Below are 25,802 nucleotides of genomic sequence, written 5' to 3'. Positions count from 1 at the left end.
GAGTCCAATCCAATCCGAGCTGGTACGAACACACGCTGTTGTGCGCAAAAATGTCGAATCGATATCCGAATCGGGCTGCGTCAGCTGTTAGCACGAAAACGCAATGTGTTGTTGCCCAATTATTTCAGAGCAAAATTTGATGTTGGGTTAAACAAAATATTTTTAAATACGGCACAAGCTAATCTGCCCTGGTAATGGTATACAATTTATGGTAATGCATCAATAAGTCATCTATTATTTTTCCTTTTTTTTATTTATTTTATTATTTATTTATTTTTTTATTTTTCCTGCTTGAAGTTATCAATTTAATACAATATCAAACACCTTAAGGTAAGGTATGATGGGCAAAAGCGAGTGGTGAAGACAGATAAAAGAGTTGGTACATTGAGCATATTCCAGATATGAAAAGTCAACATATGCTTTTAAGACACACTGGGAGAAAGAAGCAGACTGCGAGAGGCAGTAACCAACCACGGGAAATTGTTCTCTTTTTTCTGGCTACTATGTTGTGTAATACCAACCAATTTAGTGTCTGCCTAAAATAGTATCCTCCTTATAATTGTGCCGTTCTTTCGGTAGAACCAACCCCATTAGGAGAAAAAATACATTTTGCAAGCTTTAAGTCCGAGACTCCCGAATCACGGTTGCACGTTTTGCGTTTTGCGAGTTGATCTAAAATCATACAAATAGATTGCTGTACAGCTTTTTCATTATCCTATTTGTGGAGCTTTGACAAATCCGCCATGTGGAGATATTTAGTGCTTAGTAACGTAAAAGGATGTCTATAATTATTACCACTTTCTCTTTTTATTCTTCTTTTTAGAAGCTAGCGTTCTTTTGACTGAAGCCGTATTTCCGATGTGATCGATCCGAACATTTTGGAATAGAAACAGTGGCATCATGCACATTGTAGAAATCGCATAGCTTCAATGCTGTTGTTTGCCTGAAAATGGTGATAATTTCTGGTAAAAAATGTTTAAACTATTTCAGAGCTGATATATATATTTTTCAATAAATTTAAATCCGAATACTTAAGACATTCATATTAATTAGAGGCTTTTTTTTTAATTTGTACATATCCCATCAGAAATAACACTGTGCCAATTCCATTGTTTTGAATCTTTCAATGAATCTAGTTGTCACTTGACACAGAACAGAGTCGGTTTGGAAAGCAAAAATATCGTTTGCATTTGATGTGATAAAAAAATACACATACATATAGTTTAAGCGGAGAAATATTTTTTGATATGCTCGAAATGAATAAAACTGCAATTGGAATTGCGGCTGGGGTTGCTGGAACTTTGTTCATTGGATATTGCATCTACTTTGACAAGAAACGCCGAAATGACCCAGAATATAAGAAGAAAGTCCGTGAGCGTAAGATTACCCTATTTGTAATGGTTAACTTGAATGAAACATGGTATTTTAATATATGAATAGGTCGCCGCCGCAGCAAAAAAACTGGAAATACTAAGGCAGGAATTCCAAATTTAAATGACCATGAAGCTATTGAAAAGTAAGTAAATCTACTCCAAAACATATTATATAAGAAAGACAGCACGTGCAGAAGTGTAATACATTTCACATATGCATGCACATATATGTGTGTACGCACAATCAGAACAAACGATTTTTCGTAGACCTGTAAAGAAACACATTATTCGGCTAATTGAAGTGTAATTCGCATAGGGATCTGCAGTTATCTAGATTCATACAGTTCGTTCCACGCTCTTAATGAGTCAACACCAGAGGTGATTAGCCTGTAGTAACGGTGTTAGTAGCATGCGGTGTTTCTTGGGCAACAACAATTGGCAATCAATTATGTCCATCTATGCCTATAGGTCGTGTTTTGAACTCTACGAAGCAAGTTTTCCTTCAACATATTCTACCGATCGGCTACACAATCGATGTATTATTATTCAGCCTGGTTATATGTATAGTGTAGTTTTCCAATAATACAAAATCATTTAATCAAATACATTTTTATTTAAATCTTTCAGATATTTTCTACAAGAAATTCAGCTGGGTGAAACCCTTATAGCCAGAGGAGATTTCGAAACTGGCGTAGAGCATTTGGCAAACGCGATTGTTGTTTGCGGCCAGCCGGCACGTTTGCTGCAAGTGCTACAATCGTCCCTCCCAGCTCAAGTATTTGCAATGTTGATTGTAAAAATGCAGGAATTCGGGAACCGAGCTGCGGAGTCGAACGATATACAGGTCAACGTGGGCGGACAACAAGTGGACAGCAAAATGCTAGACAGCTCATCGGGAGCTGGAATTGATGACCTGGAATAAAAATTGGAGATGGCCGTAAATACTATAATAAAATGTTCAACAATAGAAATTAAGGGCCTCATATTTTAGTTACGTTTCCAATACATACAAATAAATGTACGTAAACTAAAGATTCACGCATGTACCCATTATTTTTCTTGTGTGCGGCCGTGACGCAAAAATTGTTAAATCGCATGCTATACTTAGTAAAGCAGATCGTCAGGCCCACGTAAATAGGAAAAATAATTACGATATCTGTTTACTAGCTTAACTCAACATTAATCAAACCAGGAATGGAGTTATAATAAATTAATCGCCATACAAAATAAAACACGTAACGGCCTCAATAAATTGATGTATGTATATTAAAAATAAGAAATTTTAAAAAGTTGTTACCAAATATCTTTGTGCCATACGCAAATAACGGTCTGCGAGCTGTGGACTCTGGTACTCCTTGGATATCGCTGAAAGCGTTCACATCGCTCCAGACACCCTTGATGAAATCTGAATCGACTCTTGACAGAAGTTCTCTCTTCCCCCGAATGATGGACCACTTTTGCACCTAAGAGTGGGTGGATTCGGAGCTCCCTATGGCGAGGATGCCCTCTGAGAGGTAACGCCGAATCGAACCTCTTTCTAAACCTTTAAACGTTCAAAACAAAAAAGTACAAATAAAAATAAATAAATTCAAACATTAAATCATATCTACCAGAATAATTATATGTAAAGCAAAATAAATGAATTGAACAATACAGCGATATTTTTTCTGTCATTCTTCCAGCAAGCTGAAAATCTGACGATAAAATTACCTGAAGACGATCGGGCAAGGACAACGGCAAGGATCGAGGCTCTACTTTATGGCCGGTACTCAATCAGTATATGTATCATATATTTTATGTGATATTTTATGTGTCGTTTGGTTTCGCTGCTCGCAAGAGGTACGAATTGATTTTTCGCCAAACAAAATGTTCGTAAACAAGGTTTGTGAGCTTTTTAAACTCGATACTCAAAATGAGAATAGTGGTGTATTAGATTTGTGGTGAAAGTGGATGTGTGTAACGTACAGACGAAAATGTTTCAGATCCCATAAAGTATAAAAATTCTTGATCAGCTTCAATAGACGACTCGATTGAGCCATGTATGTATGTCCGTCCCTATGAGCGTCTAGTGCTCGGGACTATAAGAGGTAGAGCAACGACATTTTGTATCCAGACTTCTGTGATATGTCGCTGATACATGTGTATTAGCTCGCGCCCCCCTTCCGCTCCCACAATGAACGTAAATCTGTGGCAACCACAATTTTAAAGATTTACCAGATTGCCGAATCTGGATCAGATCGGATTATTATTATAAACAAAAGGAGCAAATCCTACATATACAGTGGATACACAGCGCCCTACACGTTCTGACTGATTTTCTGTCTCTCTCGCACGCACTCTTTGTCGTTCAAAGTTAGCGCCGTCTCTCTATACTGACTAAGTATCGGGTTTGACAACGTTCTCCCTCGTTATATATTAGATTTGATCTATTTTTAATTTTTCTTTACGTCTGTCCCTTATTTTCTACTCTCACACCACAGATCACACACTGCACGATGAAAAGTCTGAGAGAGAGAGAGACAGACGTTTCGTAGCCTCTGCAATGATCCGATCTGATGCAGATTCAGCAATGTGCTGGTTATTCTCTACGATTCTGCGTTTTTGATTTTCTCGTATCTCCAAAATTGTGGATGCCACTGATTTACTTAATGAAATGCGCTTGTAACAATGTGATATTACAGGATTCTGCATAAGAAATGTATTTGCTCTAGTTCTTACAGTCGCTGAGATCTAGGCGCTCATCGGGATGTACAGACGGACGGACAGGCGTGACATTCCTTCTGGGTGTTACACACATCCATTTTCCGCACAAATCTAATATACCCCCTTACTCTTTTGAGTATCGGGTATAAAAAGGAAATTTTAACACACCTGCACTGTGGCATTTGAAAAGTATGGTAAATTGTATTATAAATTATGGTAAATCCTTGCAATAAAATTCAATTCTCGTTGAAATAATACTATTTTCCGCCCTTTGTAGTTTATCCATGGAATAAAATCATATCCTTGCTGTATGGCTAATTTTTGTTGCAATAAAATTATTATCCTTCCTTTATGGTCAATCATCCGTCAACTCTTTATGGTAAGTCACCCTCGCAATAAAATTGTTATCCTTCCTTTATAGTCAATTATCCGTCAACTCTTTATGGTAAGTCCTTCCTTTATGGTAAATTAACCTTGCAATAAAACTGTTTTCCTGTCATTATGGTAGACTATTCCCTAAATTCCCTATCGCTGTAAAAATGTCCCTCTGAGGGAAATTTCTCGAAGAAATGTCCTTAAAATGTCCCATTATATTAACAGATATGTACAATTTCTCCTGCCGCTAGATTTCCCCTGCAACCGGATTCGAATCGAACCCTTATTGTTGGCGCGCAACTTGTATGACTTCTAAAGAAAGAAATTTACGGTTGTTACAACATAAATTGAAATGATATCGGGAGTCCAGTCCACGCAACCAACACAGGCGACAGGCGCCTAGAAGAAGGCTAAGGAACAGTTAAATTTCAGCTCTCTTCGACTGCGGTTTATAACGGGATATAATACTCGTCCTGTACTGAGAGACTCGCGTCGGTCGCGTGAAGAGCTTTCAATCGAATAAATAAAAAAATGTGTTTCCATCTAAAAGCGACGTTCTTCTCACATACATAAATATGCCATAGAGGATACGACATACAAATGTATACTATGTACGTCTTGGATGCACGAGTATGTGTATGTTCAAGTGATGTTTTTTTTTGGTTACTAATAATAACACAAAATCGTACAAGCTCTGAGATATGTACATACATGCATATATAGTGGTCTAATACTACAGAAATAAATTTAAAAATCTATGTGGACGTGATAAGCGGTTGCATAACATTGTGAAAGAGTTTAATTAAATTCGATTAATAGATTACAATTTCCAATCTAATGTTTCCTGCTAAAAAGACAGTGGCTATATGGATAACGATGAACTGCAAGTGTTCAATAGCCGGTTCTTTAAAGGATACAAAATATTTATATAGTACCTCTTGACGCCCCAACAAACAAAGAAATAACCACAATATGCTAAATTACTCCCATTTTCATGAAGTTGTAATCGACTTGAATTTGGTAGCCGCAACAGCTTTAACCAGCATAGAAGAGTCAGGCAATAAACAAAATTCATGGCAACTTAATTCTCAGATAGATGTATGTACATGTCTATGTACAAAAAGAATGGTAGACACACTCAAAAAATATTGAAGATACCCTGTTCTTAAGGAGACCGACAGATCAGATAGTCAAATGGCTATTTAATTGGTATTTTCAACTCCGGCTGTAATAATTATCCAATCACAACAATGTTCCATATCTTCAAAATTCTAGATACCAAAGGGCTGTCTGGTTTTTTTAAATGTGGTGGCGGAAATCCTTTTTTTTGCCCTTGAACTTTTCGAATTGCATGTGAATTAATGATTAACTGTATGATATGATTGTCAAAGGGGTGTTTTGGTTGGGCCCATTCCAGTATATCAACAGCCGGTGTATGGAACTCTGTTTACTCTGTTCGAGTATACCTATATATGAAAGTCGCGCCAGCAACATTAATCTATCAATATGTATGCCAGAAAATAGTCCTCAAAGTGCGGAAAAACTTTGGATTAATATTGTGGTTTGGCTTGACTTTTTAAATCCATTACAATTTCTTACGTTCAGTTAATCTCTGAGCTACCGTACGCCAAGAAAATAACGAAACAAAAAATTGGATGAACTTAGAAAACAGAATACAAATATTAACCAATTAAACAAAAATTTGTATCACTTGGTGCACTTTCTAAGGAATCTACACTGAATATGTTGGGTAATTTCCATGCAAACTTTTTTATTTAAGAAGTTGGAAAAAGTTAATTAAATTAAAAGGTGCGAACTACTCTACTTCGAAGAAGAGTCGATGAAAAAGTAACTAAACTAGGTCTTTAGAGAAGTAAACCAAAAGAAACTCCTATATTTCCGAGACATAGGATGACCACAGACATAGGGACAGTATTGATACGGATCCGATATTGACCCAATTGTACTAATAATTCTTATGGGTTTGGAGTTGAAATCTTTATAGAACGATATTTGGTATTGTAAGCCGATAAAGCGCTAAATAAAAACGGACTGTGCTATGTTACAGCCAGAGAGCCTTAAACTGAACGAATATTTCGAATAGATGCATACAGGTGGACGAACGGAAATACAGATTACATATTACAGACCTAGATTACAGGTACTAGCAGGGTAGCAGAATAAGTTCAGGTAATATGAAGGTATATCAAGGCGGATAATCGAAACTAAAGTCAGGCTTGGCTGCCGCCATGGATTTTGATCGAGAGTTCCAGCAAAAAAAAAACTGTAGAAAGTTCGAAATAGTATCAATAGAATAAGGACTACATTAATCACTTTCCACTATACAGAAGAATACGAGCAATTTTCTCTCTTCTTTAAAATCCAGTTTAGTGTTTTTTTTACCAATATAAATATTGCATTTGTGGTGGGACGGGAACTGGTGTGGTGGCGCTGAACAATTATTGTTCAGTGGCTTATTTTCTCAAGATATAAGGAAAGAAACGAGCCCATTGCAGCGTTGCGGTTATTTTAAAAATGGTATGTGTGCAGTCTGGTCGCACTGAACGTTTTATATGAATCAGAAGTAAACAAACAATTAATCATGTACAACTAATCCAGTGACCAACCTAACTTCGTCATATACGACTGCAGCTACAAAACTTAAACACAATTAATCGGAAAAATTGGTCAAAATCAATGATATACATATTTTTTTTTGCTGTTTGAGCCAATTGAGTCGCAGGACGATGAATCTGCAGTGACCAGATTCTTAATGTGGTACCAGCAAGGCTCGAGGAAGGCTGGATATTGTTGAGATATTTTTTTGTATGTGTGTTACTACAGTGCAGAATAGGCGGCGGAATCAATTACGAATATATATAATCAAAATTTGTTGTTCGAATACAACACAACTGTCATTTCGTGCAACTATCGATATATCAAACGAACTGCGTGAGTGGCTTGCACAAGCACGAACAGCTGCGCATCGTAGTTAACTGCATACATGCTTATATGTGTGTATGTTCATAAAATAAAAGATTGGATGAAATTCAGAGTGAAATACCTGTTAGTGTGCCTATAAATGCAGCGATCGTTGAATTAAAACTACCCATAAGTGCGTGTGATTGCATTTAACCCCGAATTAAGTGAAGTTATTAAAACATTCATACACAAAAACCACTTGCTGAGTTTTTTCCAAAGATTGAGTTCAAGCAATGTAATGTGAGATACATACATACACACGTATGTACATACATCTGTGTGCATGCATATGTAAATACATGCGTACATACGTCTAAACTAGTCTTTGGGATAGTTTAAACATAAAAATGCATACTATTTATACAAAAAAATAGCCATAAAAATTCTGTGGGTGTTTTTCAATAGCTTGTTAGTTTTTTAAATTTTTTTTATTGTGAATTGTGAAAGAAAACCACATGTTAACTGAACAAACTGCATGTGTACATATTATGTAGGTATGTAAATACCATACTCGTACAGTGGCTTTCAGCATAGTAATCCGTGAAGGCGTTCAATACACCAACACGCAGAGGATCGGCATCGGCCCCATACTCTATATTTCTCACCAACAACAAGTAATTATGCTTAAGTCGGCATTTCCCCCGAAAGACCTACTCTCCGATACATTAGTTGCATCGAGAGGTTTTGTATACATAAAACAGCGAATCGTTTCGAATGCGTACAATAAATTTGATGGTGTTGAGAACCCCTTCTGCTCTGCTCTGCTCTGGAATAAAGTTTGTGCTGCCTTAGAAAGGTCTACCCTTGCAGATTATTGTATACAGACATATGTACATATGTTTCAAGAGATTGAGTCATCTCTGATTCCACAAAATAATAGCACTATATGTGCACATATTGTTAAGGCTTCGCCGTTCGTCCCTCTGGATTGAGAGAATGAATGAAGAAATGTACATACATATGTGCATATGTTGGTATTATTGACACTGAGTTAATAGTAAGTGGCAAGTTGTGTGGCTGTGAGTGGATTTTTCAACAGTACAATGCATCCTCTTTGCCAAAGTTTTGAAGAACTGGAGACCGTTTGTGACAGCTAGGCAACTTAAAATGCCAATATAGCGATATAAATATATCCATCTGCCCTTAAATCGTCAACCCGTATTATTTCAGGGAAACAATATTGCCTATTAAAGCTATATAATAGCTAATAATAATAATATTTAATATTTATATGAAAATAGGAAAAACGGAAAATGCACATATACAAATTTTTAGTTTGAAGGCTACTTTCACGTTTATTTTACACATCAGTTTTTTTAAATTATATATATGTAATGCTATGTATGACGTATAGGGTTTTATTTAGAAAAGCATTTAATTGGTGTACGAAATGTCTCTAAACAGTGACTGAATATTCCCAGATCTTATGTACACATATCTTACATATAGATACGTTTGTCGACCTAGTCATGGCCGTGTACATATAACTATAACTATACAACTAGATTATAAGTACTATAAGTACTACTACTAATTTACACCTGATGGGTAGTCAAATCTACCTACAATCGTATTTTTAATCGATAACATACACCGAACGTACGAGAACTTAGTTTTAAGATTTATTCATTGTATCTGCAACTAATAATTACACCTCTAAGAACACCATTTAACTTTAACTTGACTTAACTTAAAATCAGATTTGTCTTTTTTGTTTTTTTTTTAAGTAAATTTATTGATTTACGTTTTTTCCTTTGTTTTTTTCTAGGATATTATGTGAAATAAAAAGAGTCAAAGATTACTATGAAGATTAAAAAAGATGGAACGCCTGTAAAAAGAAAAGCCTTCACTATATTTCATTGGGTTTTACTTTCGTGTGGTCTATGGATAATAATCCCAGCTGTACAAAGTAAAAATGACGACTATAATCCGCAGCCCCAATCGGAGACTAGACATCGGTTCAGCCACAATGTCTACAATGTTACGATACCAGAGAACAGCCTTGGCAAGACGTATGCTAAGGGACAATTGCATGAGAAGCTGGCTGGCCTCAATGTGGGTCTGAACGCAGATGTTAAATATAGGATAATAAGTGGCGATAAGGAAAAGCTATTCAAGGTTGAAGAGAAACTGGTTGGAAACTTTGCCTTCCTGGCAATTCGGACGCGCACAAATAATGTTGTGCTCAACAGAGAGAAAACTGACGAATACTTGGTCAAAGTCAAAGCCCATGTAACATTAAACGATACGAACACATCGAGCTATGAAACGGAAACCAGCATTCACATCAAAGTACTCGATCGAAACGACTTGAGTCCGCTGTTCTATCCCACAGAGTACAATGTGGTTGTTCCCGAAGATACCCCAAAGTATCAAAGTATCCTAAAAGTCAGTGCAGACGATGCCGATCTCGGGGTCAATGGGGAAATCTACTACAGTCTCTTGATGGATAGTGAATACTTTGCCATACACCCAACTACCGGGGATATTACAGTACTACAGCAGCTCCACTATGCGGAAAACTCACACTTTGAGCTCACTGTCCTGGCCCATGATCGGGGATCTTTGATAAGTCATCAGCACCATCAAGCAAGCAAAGCCCGAGTTACCATTTCAGTGAAGCAGGTAACTAAAATCACATTATGACTACTAAAATTAAACCTACACTCTTCTAGTATTTAAATAGTTTCAGAAATCAAGGGGAGGGGACTTTTATACTCTGTTTACACTAGGGATGCGTTATTGCACTTCATTAAAGACTGTACCACTACCAAAGTGTTGCATTAAAGTGAGGCACCAAACCGCTGTTCTATGGCGGGGAAGACAGAGGGCTCGCGCGGGGTTTCAATTGCCTCTTCAAACTATGCCTCGTCTCTGACCTCCGGCCTCGGCTCGCGGCTGCCTACTCTTTGGCGGGGCGCAAAAAATACTCACTTTTCGGTCCGAAGAATGCATTTGGTCCACCAGACACCAGTCGATAGCATGATACAGAAAATGTATGCCATATTCATAACATATTTTACAGGCAGTATTATAGAAGGATTATGTCTCTGCAGATTTCAAATAAAGCTTTGTTAAATTCATAGAGATAATGTTAGGGAAAAACAGTTTTTAACCGCATAACAAATCCGTATGCAATTTAATTTAAATGTTTTTTCTGCACATTTAAAGGTGAACTTTTATGCGCCGGAAATCTACGCGAAAACCTTCTCAAGTGTGACACCAACTTCGAATCCATTAATTTACGGAATCGTTAAAGTAAACGATAAGGATATAGGAGTGAATGGTAATATTGGGCGATTGGAGATTCTCGACGGCAATCCGGATGGCACGTTTATTCTAAGATCTGCAGAGGCCAAAGACGAATACTACATTGAGTTCAATCAGTTTGCACACCTAAAGGAACAAGATTTCATTTACAATCTAACACTTAGAGCCGAGGATTTGGGTACGCCGCGTAGATTTTCATATAAATCAGTTCCTATACTGATAAAACCAGAACGCAAGAATATGCCCATATTCACACAAGAGGTCTACGAGGTGTCGATTCCCGAAACGGCGCCCATCAACATGCCAGTGATTAGGCTGAAAGTGAGCGATCCAGAGCTGGGCAAAAACTCGTTGGTTTATTTGGAAATCGTTGGCGGCAATGAAGGCGATGAGTTTCGCATTAATCCCGATTCCGGAATGCTGTACACGGCCAAGCAGCTGGATGCTGAGAAGAAGACTTTCTATACGCTGACAGTTTCGGCCATTGATCAGGCGAATATTGGCTCGAGGACACAATCGTCCGCTAAGGTGAAGATAAACGTACAGGACATGAATGACAACGATCCAATCTTTGAGGAAATGAATAGAATTATCACCATTAATGAGAACAATCTAGCTGGCTCGTTCGTAGCAAAACTCACAGCCAAGGACAAGGATTCAGGTGAAAACTCGTACATTTCGTATAGCATTGCTAACCTCAATACCGTGCCATTTGAGATCGATCACTTTAGCGGTGTGGTGCGGACAACATCTCTGATTGATTTTGAGACGATGAAGAGAAACTATGAACTGATTATACGAGCTTCGGACTGGGGACTACCCTATAGAAGACAGACTGAAATCAAACTATCCATTGTGGTAAAGGATATTAATGATAATCGACCACAATTCGAACGGGTCAACTGCTTTGGGAAAGTCTCGAAATCAGCACCAATTGGGACTGAAATCTTTGTTGTTTCAGCCATTGATTTTGATGCTGGCGACATTATATCGTACCGTCTGACTGATGGGAATGAGGATGGATGCTTTAGCTTAGATCCCACCAGCGGTACCCTGTCCATTGTCTGTGATTTAATCAAAATATCAATAAACAATCGTCTGATGAAACTATCTGCCACAGACGGGACGCATGTTTCAGATGATTTAATTCTCAATATACACATAATACCCGACGAACTGAACGATGATCCCAATGTACTGACCGGATATGGTTCGTTTGAGTGCCGCGAGACAGGAGTGGCCCGAAGGCTGGCGGAAACTCTGGCATTGTCGGAGAAGAACAATATCCAAAGTATCTCACCGTCGGTGCTCAGTGATATAGCTTTAACACCCAGTCGATATGGCGAAAATATACACAAACCTGAGTTTGTCAACTTCCCTTCGGAGTTGTCCATCAACGAGAGTGTTCAACTGGGCGAAACAGTGGCCTGGATAGAGGCTAAAGACCGGGACTTGGGCTATAATGGAAAGCTTGTCTTTGCCATATCCGATGGCGACTACGATTCGGTGTTTCGTATTGATCCCGATCGTGGGGAGCTCCAGATCATTGGATATTTAGACAGAGAGCGTCAGCATGAGTACAATCTGAATATAACCGTCTATGATCTGGGTAATCCCACCAAATCACATTCCAAAATGCTGCCAATTGCAATTATGGATGTCAACGACAATCGACCTGTTATCCAGAAGGCATTAGCTACGTTCCGACTTACGGAAAATGCGAGAATTGGCACCGTTGTGCATTGCATACATGCCACCGATGCAGACGCAGGAATAAATGCGGAAATTACGTATGAGTTGTCTATTGAATGCAATGATTTTATTGTCAACAAGACCACTGGATGCATTCTTCTCAATACACCATTGGATCGGGAAAAACAGGATAACTATGCCTTACACATAACTGCCAAGGATGGCGGGAATCCAGTCCTATCGTCAGAGGCTCTTGTCTATATCGTAGTGGATGACGTTAACGACAATGCCCCTGTGTTTGGAGTTCAGGAATATATATTCAAAGTGCGCGAGGATCTGCCCCGCGGCACTGTCGTGGCCGTCATCGAAGCCATTGACAAGGATATTGGACCCAATGCGGATATTCTATTCTCTCTCAAAGAGGACACGATGGATGAGAAATTGTTTAAAATCGACAAACATACAGGGGCCATACGAACGCAAGGGTATTTGGATTATGAGAACCGACAGGTGCACCACCTCACTGTGAGCGCCATCGATGGTGGGTTTCCGTCTTTGACATCGGATATGCCCATACTTATTGAAATTATTGATGTCAACGAGAATCGATTTGCTCCCGAATTCGATGACTTCGTGTATGAGGGAAAAATCAAAGAAAACAGCCCAAAAGGCACGTTCGTATTGAATATAACAGCCCGGGATGTGGACACGATTGACCTGAACTCCAAAATAACGTATTCCATCACAGGAGGAGATGGACTTGGGATATTTTCCGTCAACCATCAAGGTCCTAATACAAAAGCTATTCAACATTCCCATCGAGCCAATGCTAACTATTCAATCAATATTTCAGGTTCAATTAGTTCCTTATCGCAGCTCGATGCAGAAACAAAAAACTTTTACTGGCTGACACTGTGCGCACAGGACAGCGCCATAGTTCCCCTCAGCAATTGCGTTGAGGTGAGTAATGCCATCAACAAACTGCACAATAATTGGCTAATCAAGTGCCTTATTATTTGTTAGGTTTACATCGAAGTGGAGAACGAAAACGACAACATACCGCTGACGGACAAGCCAGTGTACTATGTGAATGTCACGGAGGGGAGTCCGGAAAATCATGATATAATTACACTGAATGCCGTGGATCCCGACAAAGATCCAACTCAATTTATAACCTATAATATTGTGTCTGGAAATCTAGTGGGATACTTTAAAATAGATTCCATAACAGGTAAAGATTATCATCGTCGTAAAACCACATCCTTTAAAACCCTATTAAATCCAATTATAAATTGTCACATTTATTATGTAATATGTATTGCTCTTTGTACTTGTAGGTGCTATTAAAACTACTGAACGCAAACTGGATCGGGAAAACCAAGCGGAACATATTTTGGAGGTAAGCTCTTTTCACTTGCTCTTGCAAAATGTTGAAATTTATCATTACTTGAGGCTTCGACAATACTCCGACATGACTTATGTAGATTTACTTGCTAATATCTTTCTTTTTTTACTTAATCCATACTGCCATTTTATTTCATGTACTTTTGTTTTGTAGGTGGCTATATCAGATAATGGATCTCCAATGTTGTCTTCCACTTCGCGAATCGTGATATCAGTCTTAGATATAAACGATAACAGCCCTGAGTTTGACCAACGGGTCTACAAAGTGCAGGTTCCATCTACTACTATTGTCAACGAATCAATATTCCAGGTAAATCTTCCTTTTTTTTGATAGCAAAATATTTCTCTTAATACTTATGATGGTTTTCTTATAGGTTCATGCTATAGACAGCGATGAGGGGGAAAATGGACGAGTAACATATACTATCAAATCGGGAAAGGGAAAGAACAAGTTTCGGATTGATGGCTCAAGAGGCCACATATATATAGCGAAAGCCTTAGAACCTGATATGGAGTTTGAGATTCACATTAAAGCCGAGGACAATGGGATTCCCAAACGAAGTCAAACTGCTCGAGTTAATATAGTCGTAATCCCTGTTAATCCCAATTCGCAAAGTGCTCCTTTGGTGTTAAGAAAATCGACTGACAATGTTGTTGAATTGACCGAAAACGACAAGCCTGGTTTTTTGGTCACTCAAATTCTAGCGGTCGATGATGATAACGACCAATTGTGGTTTAATATTTCGAGTAAGTGCCAGTAGATAAAAGTCTCTGTAAAATCTTATATAAATCCTATTATCTGTTTTTATAGGTGGAAATGAAGCAAACACATTTCATATTGGGCAGGACAATGGCAATATATTGTTGGCGAAATATCTGGACTACGAAACGGAAACGTCTTACAATCTGAATATAAGTGTGACTGATGGCACCTTTGTCACATATACCAGCATTATGATTCAAGTGATCGACACAAATGACAACACGCCACAGTTTGCTAAGGATGTGTATCATGTGAATATATCTGAGAATATCGAAGAAGAATCAGTTATAATGCAGCTGCACGCCACCGACAGGGATGAAGACAAGAAACTATTTTATCACCTGCATGCCACTCAGGATCCGTCATCCCTGGCCTTGTTTCGCATAGACTCCATAAGTGGAAATGTTATCGTTGCCCAGAGACTGGATTTCGAAAAAACTGCCCAACACATACTTATCGTGTTCGTTAAAGATCAAGGAGCACCGGGAAAAAGAAACTATGCCAAGATAATTGTCAATGTTCACGATCATAATGATCATCATCCGGAATTCACGGCGAAAATAATTCAAAGTAAAGTGCCCGAGAGTGCAGCGATTGGTTCCAAACTGGCCGAAGTGAGGGCCATAGACCGAGATAGTGGCCACAATGCGGAGATTCAGTACTCGATTATAACAGGGAATGTGGGGAGTGTTTTTGAAATTGATTCAACCTTTGGCATCATAACGTTGGCCGACAGCTTGAACATAAACAAGATTCAAGAGTACATGCTCCAAGTGAAGGCTGTAGATCTGGGCAAGCCGCCCTTATCCTCGCAGATACCTGTCCATATAATCGTTACAATGTCCGAGAATGATCCGCCAAAGTTCTCGGCCAACATTTTGGCAATAGAAATCTTTGAAAACTTGAGTATTGGTTCGTTTATATCTCAGGTCACAGCTCGCTCATCGTCGTCCATTTTTTTTAATATTATCTCTGGCAATATCAACGAAAGCTTTCGCATCAATCCATCAACGGGAGTTATTGTTATTAACAACAATATCGACTATGAAATAAACAAGTAAGACAGCGTACAAATTTGAGGTATATCCATTTCTCATTCTGTATTCTTTCAGGGTTTTCAATCTTACGATTAAGGGAACCAACATGGCAGCCGAATCAGCATGCCAAAATATAATAATACATATCTTAGACGCTAACGATAATGTTCCTCACTTCCTTCAAACTGAATATGTTGGTGTTCTGTCTGAATCCGCTGAAATTGGATCATACGTACTAAAATTACACGATTCTGCTAACCAGTGAGTCTTTGTCTTTCAGTATAATGAATATATTTTATACCAAGTAACGTTTTTTCCTTTTCTTTCAGTCATTTAACATTGCAAGTGGCAGACGCTGATGTTGGTATCAATGGAATGTTTGAATATCACATAAATGACGATTTTGCCAAACAGTTTTTCAAAATTGATTCAACAACCGGCGCTATTGAACTCTTACGACCATTGGACTACGAAACGGACTCGGAATATTTCTTCGATGTCACGGTATAGAAATTAAAAATAAATATTTTTAGGATAGTTGTATATTTAGGATGAAATCTTTTTTGTTTTGTAGGTCAGTGATATGGGTAAACCAAAACTGCATTCCAATACAAAAGCACATGTGAAAATACAGGTGATCAATGTAAACGATTGCCCACCCGTATTTAATGAAAGGGAACTTAACGTAACACTATTCCTGCCAACGTTTGAGACCGTTTTCGTTACTCAAATCAAAGCCTACGATGCGGACAACGATAGCCTACGTTTTGACATTGTGGATGGAAACACCGACGAATGCTTTCAAATAGATAAATACACGGGCGTTGTAACCACAAGGTAAGTCTTAATATGTCCTAAATCTTGTCATTTTATTGCAATATATTTGTTCGATTTTTCAGAAATTTCGAAATTTTAAACAATGACAATTATCAGGATTATAATTTGCACGTTCGTGCCTCCGATGGCATATACTCGGCAATTTTAATCGTCAAAATTAAGGTGGTATCCACAGTTGATTCAAACTTTTTGTTCAAAAGGGATAGCTATAGGTTTTCGGCTTTTGAAAATAACACAAAGGTGGGCACCATCGGATTGGTGAATGTCGTTGGGAACACATTGAACGAGAATGTTGAATACCGCATATTGAATCCAACGAAAATGTTTGATATCGGAATAAGTTCTGGAGCCTTAAAGACAACTGGAGTGATCTTTGATCGTGAAGTCCTTGATATGTACAAACTATTTGTTGAAGCAAAGTCTATATTGTTTGACGGACTCAATTCGAATGTGCGGCGAGCAGTCACTTCAGTTTATATATCCGTCTTGGATGTAAACGATAATTGTCCATTGTTTGTCAATATGCCCTACTATGCCACTGTCTCAATAGACGATCCCAAAGGCACCATTATCATGAAAGTGAAAGCCGTTGATCTAGACAGTGCCGAGAACGGTGAGGTTCGATATGAACTGAAGAAGGGAAATGGCGAACTGTTCAAATTAGATCGTAAAAGCGGGGACTTGTCCTTGAAGCAACATGTGGAAGGTCACAATCGAAATTACGAGTTGACTGTGGCGGCATATGACGGGGCCATAACTCCATGTTCGTCCGAAGCCCCGATTCAAGTGAAGGTAAATCTACTATTATTTTTAACAAACGAAAAAGTTACATTCAAAATCCTCTTTGATAACATAGGTGATAGACCGATCGATGCCCATTTTTGAAAAACAGTTTTACTCAGTGAGTGTCAAGGAAGACGTTGAAATGTATTCAGTATTGTTTGTGTCAATTGAGGCCGAGAGTCCCTTGGGAAGAAAACTCATCTACACCATATCGTCGGAGAGCCAATCTTTTGAAATTGATTACAACACAGGTAATACAAAATAAATATAAAAACCAACCCGCTTGATTTCTTCACAAATATCTATTCTTGTAGGATCAATTTTTGTGGTCAATGAACTTGATTATGAAAAACAAAATAGCCACGACGTCACAATCCGAGCGACTGATAGTCTTTCTGGCATCTATGCTGAGGTAGTCTTGTCTGTGGCAATTGTTGATGTGAATGATTGCTATCCAGAGATTGAAAGTGATATCTACAACATCACCATACCAGAGAACACGTCATTTGGCACCCAAATCATTCAAATAAACGCAACTGATGCGGACTCGGGAGCAAATGCTAAGCTTTCGTATTTCATCGAGTCCATTAATGGTCAAAACAATTCCGAATTATTCTATATCGACATCGCAGATGGGCATTTATATTTGAAAACTCCATTAGACTATGAGCTAATAAAATACCATCACATTATTGTGAGTGTACGAGATCACGGTTCACCACCATTAAGTTCGAGATCAAATATATTTATTACAGGTAATTTGATTGATACATAAAATATTGAATTTATACTTACTTGTATATTCTGTGCTTGCAGTAAAAGACTTAAATGACAATCCTCCCAGCTTTGTCGAACCGTCGTACTTCATCAAACTTTCGGTGGCAGCTGTACGCGGACAGTTTGTTGCACTGCCAAGAGCATACGATAAAGATATTTGCGATACTGATTTGCTGGAATACAAAATCGTCAATGGCAATGAACTGCAAACTTATGATATTGATAAACGATCCGGTGTTATATCCCTGCAAAATATGTTAAATTTCACTGATAAAAGTAATACAGTTTTGAACATATCCGTTTCGGATGGCGTACACACGGTGTACGCGCGCTTAAAGATTACATTACTTCCCGAAAATATGCACAGTCCACAGTTTGAGCAAAGTATCTATGAGGCACAAATTCCCGAAAATTTGTTGCATGGCCATAATATTATAACGGTAAGCACATACATATATTTAGATTCGTTGTATTCTAAACCTAATTTCGTGCTTTTTTTTTGTTAGGTAAAAGCGACCGATAGGGATTTTGGACCGTATTCGAATCTGTACTATGAAATTGATTCGGAGGAAATGAAAAAGTACTTTGTTATGGATCGCAACACGGGAGTAATAACGTCCAAAGTTACGTTTGATCGTGAAAAGAGGGATGAGTATGTGGTACTTTTAAAAGTGTCTGATGGCGGCGGAAAATTCGGATTTGCATCACTTAAGGTCTTGATTCATGATGCCAACGATAATGCTCCATACTTTCCATTAAAAGAATACAAAATGGTTATCAGCTCAACATCGAAGCCCAACAAAACAATCCTAACCGTAAGTTTAAATCTATAAATTATATTTGGTCTGCGGTCAGAGGGGTGTTCATTTATTGTTCGGAATTATTTAATTTACGTTTTATTTCAGGTCAGAGCAAAAGACAATGATATTTCCGAAAATGGTGCAATCAATTATCGAATTGTACAGAATTCCATCGATAAAAAACTAAAAGATACCCTGGAAATAAACGAGAAAAATGGCAACATCAGACTCAATCCCAATGTAGGATTCTATGAAACAGGACTCTATCAATTTTTTGTCCGTGCCCACGATAGTGGAGAACCTCAATTTCATACGGATGTGCCAGTGTCTGTCGAGATCATTGACACAGATGTGACAATTCCCACATTTGAGAAAGCCTCTGTTCTTCTGAAAATAATTGAATCAACGCCGCCAGGAACGGTGCTTACAAAATTGCACATCATGGGAAATTTCACATTTAAATTTACAATTTTGGAGGAACAAGGCCATTTCATAATATCCGATAGCGGAGAACTTATTCTCCAGCAAACCCTAGACAGAGAGCAGCGAGAGTCGCATCACTTGATTGTGGTGGCCGAAACAGCCACCGTACCGGCTCTGTTTGCCTATTCCAGCATTGTAATCCACGTAAGGGATGAGAATGATAACTATCCAAAGTTTGATAACACGTTCTACAGTGTAAGTGTGCCGGAGAATAGTGATCGGGTCATTTCGTTGGTGAAAATTACGGCCACGGACGCGGATACTGGGCCAAACGGGGACATACGATACTATCTGGAGAATGATTTGGATAGCATACAAAACATTTTCGACATCGACATCTACACTGGCTGGATAACTCTGTTGACATCCCTGGACAGAGAAGTGCAGTCTGAATTCAATTTTAAAGTAATTGCTTCAGACAACGGCCATCCAAAGCATGATGCAAAAGTGCCGGTAACCATCAAAATAGTCGACTATAACGACAATGCACCAACATTTAAATTGCCCATCGATAGAATTTCTGTTTATGAAAATGCCTTGCCTGGAACCGTGCTAATCAACCTGCTTCTGCTGGATCCCGATATAGAGAAGCAAGACATGGACTTTTTTATCATTTCTGGAGATAAACAATCCCAATTCCAGATTGGTAAAACCGGAGAGCTATTCATTGCGAAATCATTGGACCGAGAACAAATTGCATTTTATAATCTAAGCCTGATAGCGACTGATGGAAAATTCACTGCCAAAGCCCATGTTGAAGTAGATGTAAAAGATGTAAATGATAATACACCGTACTGCCTAAAGCCTCGATACCACATCGTCACCAATGAATCGGCTCCTGTCGGCACCACCTTGGCTGAAGTCAAAGCGGTAGATTATGACCTGCAAAGCAATTTCAAATTGCGCTTCTACTTGTCCGGCAAGGGTGCAGATGACTTTACGATTGGCAAGGAAAGTGGCGTACTGAAGGTGGCAGCCCAACTAGATCGAGAAACTTATCCAAAGTACAAATTGGTCGCACACGTTCAAGATGGGAAAGACTTGACAACAGAGTGTTTTTCTGAAATAATAATAATAGTCAATGATATCAATGACAACACGCCCATATTTTCGATGGCCCAGTACACAGTGAGCATTTCGGAGGATGCCCAGCTCCAGACTCTGATCACGAAGGTGCATGCCATGGACAAGGACTTTGGTATCAACAGACAAATCAAGTATTCCTTAATGGGCGAGAACAGTGATTATTTTAAAATTTCAAAATCAACAGGCATAATAAGGTTGGCTAAAAATCTGGATCGTGAAACTATTTCCTTATTTAATATAACTGTCAAGGCCGAGGATTGCGGAGTGCCAAAATTATATTCCATTGCGAGTGTGGTTGTGAATATACTAGACATAAATGACAATCCGCCAGAGTTTAGCCTGCGACAATATTCGTGCAAAGTGTTTGAAAATGCCACCCATGGGCTGGAAGTGTGTCAGGTGCATGCCGCGTCCAAGGACATCGGTGTAAATGCGGATATACACTACTATATAATGAGTGGCAACGAACAGATCAAATTTAAAATCGATGCAGCCACGGGCGTGCTGTCGCTCAACGCCACATTGGACTATGAGATGTCGAAGTTCTACTTTCTCACCATTCAGGCAATTGATGGTGGCACTCCGCCTCTGAGCAACACAGCCTATGTCAATATATCGATTGTGGACATTAACGACAACAGCCCAAAGTTCCTGCAGAACATGTATCGCATCAATGCCTACGAGGACACGTTAGTGGGCACTCCAATACTAGATGTCAAGGCCACAGACGAGGACTCGAATGTAAATGGGCTTATAAACTATAATATCGAAAAGGGCGACCAGATTGGTCAATTCGCTATACATAAACGGAATGGCACCATAAGCGTGTCGCGGCCACTAGATCGAGAAACTATTGCAAGCTATAATTTAGAGATTCAAGCCTGCGATCAAGGAATTCCACAGCGCTGCAGCAGTGTGCAGGTCAATATAATTATACTCGACACAAATGACAATGCACCTCTTTTCGCCAATGCCAACTATAGTGTTATGCTGCAAGAGAACCGACCCTTGGGATACATATTTCTATCTTTCAAAATATCAGACGCAGATGAGTCACCCAATAGTACACCATACACATTCGACATACGCTCGGGCAACGAGGGCGGGCTGTTTCGACTGGAGCAAGATGGTTCACTGAGCACTGCTGCACGATTCAATCATAATTTGCAAGATGAATTTCGCATACAAGTTCGTGTATTTGATAATGGCACACCTCCACTTTATTCCGATACTTGGGTGACGGTGAAAATAATCCAGGAAAGCCAATACCCGCCTATCGTCACACCTTTGGAGATTACCATAAATTCGTTTGAAGATGATTTCTCTGGTGCATTTATTGGAAGAGTTCATGCCTCCGATCAGGATAAGTACGATGAACTAAATTATAATATAATGGCTGGCATTGAAGACACGTACAAGAGCTCCAAGCTATTCAATATTTCAAACAAATCGGGGGAAATATATGCTATATCAAACCTAGATATTGGTCTGTATAAGCTGAACGTGTCCGTGTCCGATGGTAAATTCAACGTTTTTGCTGTTGTGAAGGTATATGTCGAACTAGTGACAAGTGACATGATAAAACAATCGGTGGTAATACGTTTCAGTAAAATATCAGCATCTGATTTCTTGTTGAGTCACAGGAAGACTTTTATGCGTTCTATTCGAAATATAATGCGCTGTCGCCAGAAAGATGTCATTCTGATAACGCTGCAAACGGAAAAAGTGAATACTGCCGGCACACGACATGCTCGATCCGCAGATTCCAATTTGAACAATTTGAACGTTGTCATTGCTGTACGCAAGGAGCTAATTGTGCCTGATTCTGATGAATTTTTTACCAGTGATGAAATTCGTCAGTCGCTAATTGCCAAAAAGAAAGAAATTGAAAATGAGACGAACCTGGTGGTCGAAGAAGTACTGCCATCGACCTGTCTGAACAAACAAAACACCTGTGTTCATGGTGATTGCAAGCAGATTTTAAACATTTTGAAGACTAACATTACCACCACATATACAGATGTTATAAGTTTTGCTGCTCCTTCGTTTAGTCAGGTGAATAGATGCGTTTGTAGGCCAGGCTTCGACGGAAAGAATTGCAATGAAACGGTGAATGCATGTTCCTCAGACCCGTGCTCGCCACAAAGGATTTGCCTACCATCTGGACCCATAGTGGGGTATCAATGTGTTTGCCCGAAGGGATTTTCGGGCACATATTGCGAAAGAAAGTCCTCAAAGTGTGACAATGAAACCTGCGATGTGAGCTCATTCACGGCCGTTTCCTTTGGAGGCAAAAGCTATGCCCACTACAAGATAAATAAAATTAAGGCTAAATTTACTTTGGAAAACGAATTTTCATTCTCATTGCAAATCAGAACATTGCAACAAAGTGGCACCCTCCTCTACGCCAGCGGCAAAGTGGATTACAATATCTTGGAAATCATAAATGGTGCTGTGCAATATCGGTTCGATTTAGGTTCCGGCGAGGGGGTAATTAGCGTAACGAGCATTTACATATCCGATGGAGAGTGGCATGTCATTAGCCTGGAGCGAACGCTCAGCAGTGCTAAGCTTGTGATAGACAACAAACATGTCTCGCATGGCAGTGCTCCGGGCGTAAATGGCATACTGAACATTCAGTCCAATGATATTTTTGTCGGCGCTGAGGTTCGACCACATCCATCAATTATTGGCTATGAGGATATTCAACGTGGATTTATTGGTTGTATGGCCAACATTAAAATAGCCATGGAGTCTCTGCCATTGTACATTTCCGGAGGAAGTACAGTTGCAGCATTGAAAAGATTCACAAACGTAGAGTTCAAATGCGATCCATCGAATGTACTCGTAAATCTGGGCATTTGTGGAGCTCAGCCATGTTTGAACAGTGGAATTTGCAAAGATTTCGGAAGCGAGCAATTTGAATGCGCGTGCCAATCACGATTTACCGGCACACATTGTGAGATCGATTTAGATCCTTGCTCTTCGGGTCCCTGCCTATTCGGCGGACGCTGCGAATATCATGGACCCAATAACTATACCTGCACATGTCCCATACACCTGTCTGGGAAGAGATGTGAATATGGAAAGTTTTGCACGCCAAATCCTTGCAAAAATGGTGGGATTTGTGAGGAAGGTGATGGAGTGCCGCACTGCATGTGCCGTGGCTATACAGGACCAAGCTGTGAGATCGATGTCGATGAATGCGAGAATCAGCCTTGCGGAAACGGAGCCACTTGTATCAATGAGGCCGGAAGTTTTCGGTGCATATGTCCTTCGTACCTGACAGGAGCCAGCTGTGGGGATCCGCTCTATTCCAATTCAATTTCCACGAAACTGAAAAACTTTTCCCTGGAACACATCAGCGGCATTATATCTGGCGCAACCATTGTATTAGTAGTTATAAGTATTGCCATATGCTGTGTGGTATTGAGGAGGAGTTCGTCTTCAAAGAAAAGACGCAATGCCGAAAAGGCCAAAAACAAACAATCGTATAAGGAAGCGAATTTGAACTCCATGGTAGATAAGGATAATTTTTGCAAAGCAAACATAAAATTAAGTAATCTGGAGGTAAACCAACGCCCAATCAGCTATACATCAGCTGCAAACGATAACCTCTTCCTAAGTAACACAACATTCGTAAATAATCTGGATATATTGCGGAGCTACGGCTCGGCTGGTGATGAACTTGAAAGCATACCATTTGAATATCAAAAAGTAAACAGAAATAAGCAGCATGTGAACATCAACTCTTGTCACGGCGCCGATGTAGATAGTATTGCCTACAAGCAGGAATGGTGCGAACAAATGCATTTAAGAACATTCAGTGAGAATAAGTTAAACAATGGTGAGTAACGGAACGATTTATTGTCATTCTTCTTATTTCTTATGTTGATTAAATGTTTTTCCTTTTTAGAACTAAAAAGAGATTATGGATCACCGGGTAGTCGATTTTCAAGTAGCAAACTAATCCAAGTTGAAATGCCTAACGTGTGCCATTCTTCAAGTGCAAATTTCGTTGACTATTCTGCTCTCGCAAATGGTCAATACCATTGGGACTGTTCCGACTGGGTTCGCAAAAGTCATAATCCCTTGCCAGACATAACTGAAGTTCCAGGAGCAGAAATAGCTGACTCTTCAAGTGTACACAGTAATGACAGTAACGAGTCCAAGTCCAAAAAGACATTTTTCGTCCATAGTAAGTATAATAATAATTAAATAGTACTAATAGCATTGCCCAGATCCCAAACGAAATAGAAATAGTTTTAATATGAAAATAGTTTAAACATTTCTTTCACATTTGAATTGTCATAATGGCCAAATGTGTTATTTCTCAGAATGAACAGCCAAGTCGCTATAGCCAAGTCTGTCTGTCCGTCCTTCCTTCCGTCTGTTTATCTTCATGAGACCCTGGATCGAAATAGCTGTAAGAGATAGGCAAATTCAAAAGTTGTTTCAAACATTCGAAAGATTCATGAGTACCGGGTAACCTATTATCTCGCCTATTTTTATTTTGTTTGTGATGTTAACATTATTTTGAACTTTACTGGTAACAAAATCTGAGCACGCATATACTACACATATGTTTTTGACTTTTACTATTTTTGTATTTTACTGAAATCTTTGTCTTCCTTTGGTGAATAGGAGAAGATGGAGATGTTGATCCGAGCAGGGATATTGCTGCCTTAAACGAGGACATCGGATCTGAATATCTGGATTCTGAGGCGGACAGTTGCATTCAATCGTATATGTTGCCGAGATTAACTAATCTGCCCCTTTCGAGACTGAGTTCTTTTAATAATATCGAGAATGAAGACTACAAATTAAATACAGGTAGTTTTGTTTTGTTTATTCACATACATAACACATACTTTCAAAGTAAGGTGACTTAACTAAATTTTTCTTTCTCATTGACAGGCGAAGCATATTTAAGACATCCCGATTCATATTTGCCCCCAATGCATTTTCCAAGTGAAACGGATGGGGAAAGCTCCGTCACCGACGGGCTTATTTCAAGAAAGGAAATAAAAAGAAAGGATACCAAAAGAACGATGAGTGGTACGTTTAAGTGCAAATAAGTCCTTTAAATGTCATCAATTAATTCAAAACTATCCAATATATATAACAGAGAACTCTGAGGAAGTATACCTTTTTCCATGCGCTGTCGGTGAAATTGGATCCAATAGCAATATTTCAGTTCGACTCTGTGAAATTGAAGATTCCGATCAAGAAGAATTTTTACCACAACAACAAACAAAAATATAATTTAAATTCTATGAATAAATATAAGAAGAACTACATTTTATAGAAATTATTTAATTCTTTAGATACTACTTTTTCTATAAGAAAACTTTGGTTATATATTTTCAATAAAAAACGCATAAACAGAAGGGGCTTACTAAATATTAGAATCATAGCCCTCTATACCTACGTGATG

At 38.9% G+C, this 25,802-nt stretch overlaps 2 protein-coding genes and 1 long non-coding RNA gene across 3 annotated transcripts; 2 read left to right on the top strand and 1 right to left on the bottom strand.

Annotated features, from left to right (window-relative positions):
- Positions 1–1,178: 1,178 nt before the first annotated feature.
- LOC108153332 (mitochondrial import receptor subunit TOM20 homolog B) lies at positions 1,179–2,407 on the top strand. The gene is made up of 3 exons (XM_017283249.2): positions 1,179–1,377; positions 1,441–1,516; positions 2,001–2,407. Exons 1-3 carry the CDS (start codon positions 1,248–1,250, stop codon positions 2,293–2,295), a joined length of 501 nt encoding a protein of 166 aa, XP_017138738.1. The 5' UTR covers positions 1,179–1,247; the 3' UTR covers positions 2,296–2,407.
- Positions 2,242–3,134, bottom strand: LOC117186456. Its single transcript, XR_004471533.1, has 2 exons — positions 3,084–3,134; positions 2,242–2,916 (listed from the first exon to the last, which is right to left on the bottom strand). It is a non-coding gene; the product is annotated as an uncharacterized LOC117186456 (long non-coding RNA).
- A 4,315-nt stretch (positions 3,135–7,449) lies between these two features.
- On the top strand, positions 7,450–25,768 carry LOC108151172 (fat-like cadherin-related tumor suppressor homolog). The gene is made up of 22 exons (XM_017279604.2): positions 7,450–7,566; positions 9,202–10,058; positions 10,605–13,182; positions 13,249–13,355; positions 13,419–13,626; positions 13,733–13,794; positions 13,954–14,109; positions 14,174–14,546; positions 14,611–15,619; positions 15,675–15,860; positions 15,929–16,103; positions 16,174–16,436; positions 16,499–17,228; positions 17,293–17,470; positions 17,534–17,974; positions 18,036–18,436; positions 18,503–18,811; positions 18,902–24,212; positions 24,282–24,563; positions 25,010–25,198; positions 25,283–25,423; positions 25,494–25,768. Exons 2-22 carry the CDS (start codon positions 9,237–9,239, stop codon positions 25,628–25,630), a joined length of 14,058 nt encoding a protein of 4,685 aa, XP_017135093.1. The 5' UTR covers positions 7,450–7,566; positions 9,202–9,236; the 3' UTR covers positions 25,631–25,768.
- The last annotated feature ends 34 nt before the right edge of the window (positions 25,769–25,802 follow it).

The sequence above is a fragment of the Drosophila miranda genome, chromosome XR (genome assembly GCF_003369915.1).
Source record: "Drosophila miranda strain MSH22 chromosome XR, D.miranda_PacBio2.1, whole genome shotgun sequence".
Taxonomy (NCBI): Eukaryota; Metazoa; Arthropoda; class Insecta; order Diptera; family Drosophilidae; genus Drosophila; species Drosophila miranda.
This window is presented reverse-complemented; position numbering and strand designations above follow the sequence as displayed.